Source organism: Otolemur garnettii, unplaced genomic scaffold (genome assembly GCF_000181295.1).
Source record: "Otolemur garnettii isolate 467f Iridium unplaced genomic scaffold, OtoGar3 scaffold00140, whole genome shotgun sequence".
Taxonomy (NCBI): domain Eukaryota; kingdom Metazoa; phylum Chordata; class Mammalia; order Primates; family Galagidae; genus Otolemur; species Otolemur garnettii.
In genome coordinates, this window is record NW_003852535.1 from 1696546 (window position 1) to 1701213 (window position 4668).

The window sequence follows — 4668 nt, forward strand, 5'->3', positions numbered from 1 at the left end:
GCGGGCCTGGGCTGGGGATTCGAACCCGCCACCTTAGGTGTATGTGGCTGGCGCCTTAGCCAGTTGAGCCACAGGCGCTGAGCTGGGAGCCCTAAATCTTAAGATTAAGCCTCTGGTCTGTACAGTTCAAAACATTCTCATATATTTTATTTCATTTAGTCATCTCAAATATAGCCCAATTTTTTTTTGGGGGGGGGCGGAGCTGGGTTTGAACCCACCACCTCCAGCATATGGGGCTGGCGCCCTACTCCTTTGAGCCACAGGTACTGCCCTGTAGTCCAATTTTGTCTCCAAATTTTACTGCCACCTTGTGCCTCATGCTGGACTGCAGGACTCCTGTGGCTGCTCAGTGTCAGGGGAGAGGGTCTCAGAGGGCACAGAAGAGTGATTTTGGAGCCAAGTAATCAGGTTCCAGCCCCAGCCCTGCCATTCTGTGTGTGACTCTGGCACATCACTTCCCCTCTCTGGACTTCAGTTTCCCCAACTGCAAAGGGAGAATTAACACTGCACAAGGTTTACAGATCTCAAAAGGGCTTATAAACCACTGAGTGTTGTGAAGAGGTGGGACAGGATTCATTCTCTCCCCTTGCCACCTGTTGGGCTCCAACCTGTGATGAAGCTGAAGAGGGACTGGATATGGGCCCGGTCCTTAAAGTAGGAGCGGCTGAGGCTGTTCCATATGACGTCGGAGACTTTCTTCACCAGCTCACGGCTGGAGACACCTCCCTCTCGAGGGTAAAGAGACAGGTCAACAGCGCCACGGATCTGGGCAGTGAAGCGGGCATAGAGGGCGGCGATGATGGATAGATCAGCCACAGGAAAGTAGGTGAGGCCACCAGGGGGGTCAGGCGCAGGGCTGGGCTGGAAGGTGAGCTCCGGCACGTTGGTGGGGATGACACGGTTGACAGCCAGGAAATGCTCCACGAAGCCTAGCACCAAGGAGAGAAGCACCAGGTCCGGCTCCTCTCGGCCCAGCTCCGCAGCAAACAGGCGCACCACGTCGTCGATGGAGCGCAGCGGGAACAGCGTCTTCTGGGCGGCCTTCAGCCCCATGGCGGCGGGCGGCGGCCTGCGGGCGAGCCAGCGGAGGGAGGGTCGGGCAGGATCGGCTGCCAGGGAACCCCCTCCCAGGCTCCGCTAAGGTTCCACCCCCAACACACATAACCACGCCCCTGCTTCCCTGCCTTTAGCCTCCGCTCACCAGCTCCCCTTCTTTTGTCGGTGAGACCCTTCAGCAGAACCTATAGGGCCTCCTTATCCCCCACAACCCCGGGACCCCCAGCCCCCATGGGGGAGCGCCCCAAGGACCCTGCTGAGGACTTCCACTGGCCACCCCGTTTCCTCCCTACGAATGTACCCCGGGCCCCTAGCGTCCGTCCGGAAAGCGCACCCAGACCAACCCCCCCCCCCCCAAAGCCCCAAGGAGAGACCTGGCCTCGGTCCCCCGCGCCCACCTCCGCGCTTACATCCCACACAAGGCACCGCGGCACCCGCCGCCTGGAGCCTGCTGGGAAGTGAAGTCCCGCCCTCGGGTCGCACTGCCTGCCGGGAAGTGAAGTCTGGCGGTGGGGCGGGACGGGCCTGTCCGCGGTGGCTTGTGGGAGGGGTAGGCCCGCTGCTCCGGGCGCGGCCTTTCTGCGGTGTTCAGGCTTGGTCATTCCCTTACCGCAGGCCAGGTAGCACGAGGTCCGCGGTGCCTTCTGGGAGATGTAGTCTGGGGAGTGGCTGCGCACACTTAGGCAGTCACCGTGCTTCTGAAGGTTCCGTTATCATTAGTCGTTGGGCAAGATATGAGGGAAATGGGCATTTTTTTTGAGATTTCAAGGGCTTCTTTATTGATATATAATAATTGTACATGCTTATGAGGTGCATGTGATTTTTGATGTATGCATACAATGAGTAATGATCAAATCAGGGTTTGAGAATGTCCATCTCCTCAGATGTTTATCATTTCTTAGTGATGAGAATATTTCTTCTTTTCTAGCTATTTTGAAATACAATAAATTATTGTTGACTAGAGTCACTGTACTGTGCCTATTCCAGTATTTATTCCTTGTATCTGGCTTTATATCTTTGCCTGTTATTAACCTTTCTCTTTCTTCATGTCCCACTTTAGCCTCTGGTAATTCTTATTCTACTGTCTACCTCATGATCTCAGGAAATGGGCATTTTAAACACTGCTGGAGTTCAGCTACGTTGGTTGGATATTTACCAGTATCCATTAACACGTATATGTGCAGACTCTGTGCCTAGCAACTCTTCCCCAATTCTGTCCATAACAAAATCCAACACGTGTGAAGAGGAACATAGAACCACTGTAATTACTTGTGATAAGGTAAAAGTTAAAAAGAGCAAAGTAGCTCTATGTACCCTAAAAGGATTTTCAGGGCATATTTTTTAAGGAAATAAGCTACACAACGATGTGTGCTAGGATAGTATTCATATAATACAACATTTTAAAACTTTGAAACAATATTAATTTTCCACAGAATCATTCATTTATTTGCTTGTTCATAAAACAAACAGAATTTTTGTACCAAGAATGGGACAGGCACTCAGTACTGGGCACTGGGTATATAGTAGTGAATAAAAGAAACTCAGGGCTCGGCGCCTATAGCTCAACCGGCTAAGGCGCCAGCCACGTACACCTAAGGTGGCGGGTTCGAATCCCCAGCCCGACCTGCCAAACAACAATGACTGCTACAACCAAAAAATAGCCGGGTGTTGCGGCGGGCGCCTGTAGTCCCAGCTACTTGGGAGGCGGAGGCAGGAGACTCGCTTGAGCCCAGGAGTTGGAGGTTGCTGTGAGCTGTAATGCCACGACACTCTACCCAGGGGGACAGCTTGAGGCTCTGTCTCAAAAAAAAAAAAAAGAAAAGAAACTCAGGACTGGCAAGGTGGCTCGCACCTGGAATCTTAGTACTCTGAAGAGGCCAAGGTGGGAGGATCACCTGAGCTCAGGAGTTCAAGACCAGCTTGAGCAAAATCAGACCCGTCTGTACTAAAAATAGAAAAATTAGGGGCAAGGGTTGTGGCTGGCACCTGTAGTCCCAGCTACTCTGAAGGCTGAGACGAAAGGGTCTCTTGAGCCCAAGAGTCTGAGGTGCTGTGAGGTATGAGGCCTTGGCACTCAACCCTAAGTGACTTAGTGAGACTCTGTCTCAATAAAGTAACAACAGGGCAGCATCTGTGGTTCGAAAGGGTGGGGCACCGGTCCCATATGCCAGAGGTGGCGGGTTCAAACCCAGCCCCGGCCAAAAACTACAAAAAATAAATAAATAAATAAATTCCTGTTCTTCCTCTCTGGATTTTCCTCAAAATCCTTAACCTTCATCTAATCATGAGAAAACAACTGGTAAACCCAAACTGAGAGACGTTCTGCAAAATATTCAACCAGTACTTCTCAAAAGTGTCAACATCATGAAAACAAGGAAAGACGCAGAAACTGTTGCAGATACGACTAAATAGACGGGAGAAGTAAATGCAATGTGATGTTCTAGATTGAATCTTGGAACTAAAAAAGGACATTGGTGGAGAAACTAATGAATAAGTTGACCAACCATCCCAGTTGGCCCAGAACTGGCAGTCCTCCCATCTCGGCCTCCAAGAGTACTAGCAGGGGACTCAGGGAAAAGGGACTTTCTGTTTTAAAATCAGTCAAGTTGGGGCTTAGCAAGGTAGCTCATGCCTGTAGTCCTAGCACTCTGGGAGACTGAGTTGTGTGGATTGCCTGAGGTCACAAGTTTGAGACCAGCCAGAGCAAGAATGAGATCCTGGGCTCGGCACCTGTAGCTCAAGAGGCTAAGGCGCCAGCCCTATAGGTCAGAGCTGGCGAGTTTGAATCCATCCCAGGCCTGCCAAACAATGACAACCAAAAAATAACCGGGCGTTGTGGCAGGTGCCTGTAGTCCCAGCTACTTGGCAGGTGCCTGTAGTCCCAGCAAGAGAATCACTTAAGTCCAGGAGTTGGAGGTTGCTACGAGCTGTGAGGCCACAGCACTCTACCCAGGGCAACTGCTTGAGGCTCTGTCCCCCCACCCAAAAAGAATAAGATCCCATCTCCACTATAAATAAAAAAATTAGCAGGGCATTGTGGTGGGTGCCTGTAGTCCGAGCTACTCAGGAGGCTGAGGCAAGAGGATCTCTTGAGTGCAGGAGTCTGAGGTTGCTGTGAGCTATGATGCCATGGCATGCTACCAAAGAGACAAAGTGAGACTCTGTCTCAAAACAAAACAAAAAAAAGTCCTAACCCCAAGTAACAGACTAACAGACTCTCCTTTGATTAAAAGATCTCAAAGTTTTAAATTCCCTGCCATCACAGGGCTATATCCCATTTGCTTCTACCCCACTTCCTCGTGTTAATCATTACATTAGATTTTATCAAAGACTGACTTAAGAAGAACAAAAGCCTGGAAGACTTTATTTACTTCACCCCACCTTTGACCGCTCTCCTCCTGTTTTTATGGTTCTGACATGACAGCTATTATGGACCACAATTTCTTCATAATAACAATTGTTAGGCTTGGCGCCTGTGGCTCAAGTGGCTAAGGCACCAGCCACATACACCTAAGGTGGCGGGTTCGAATCCCCAACCCGGGCCCGCCAAACAACAATGATGGCTGCAACCAAAAAATGGCCAGGCGTTGTGGCGGGCGCCTGTAGTCCCAG

At 50.8% G+C, this 4668-nt stretch overlaps 1 protein-coding gene across 1 annotated transcript in view; it reads right to left on the reverse strand.

Annotated features, from left to right (window-relative positions):
- MEN1 (menin 1) overlaps positions 1-1400 on the reverse strand; it is a 7434-nt gene extending 6034 nt beyond the window's left edge. Inside the window, 1 exon segment of the mRNA XM_012810735.2 lies at positions 603-1400. Coding sequence (XP_012666189.1) covers positions 603-1053 — 451 coding nt within the window. The 5' untranslated portion in view covers positions 1054-1400.
- Between the last annotated feature and the right edge of the window lie 3268 nt (positions 1401-4668).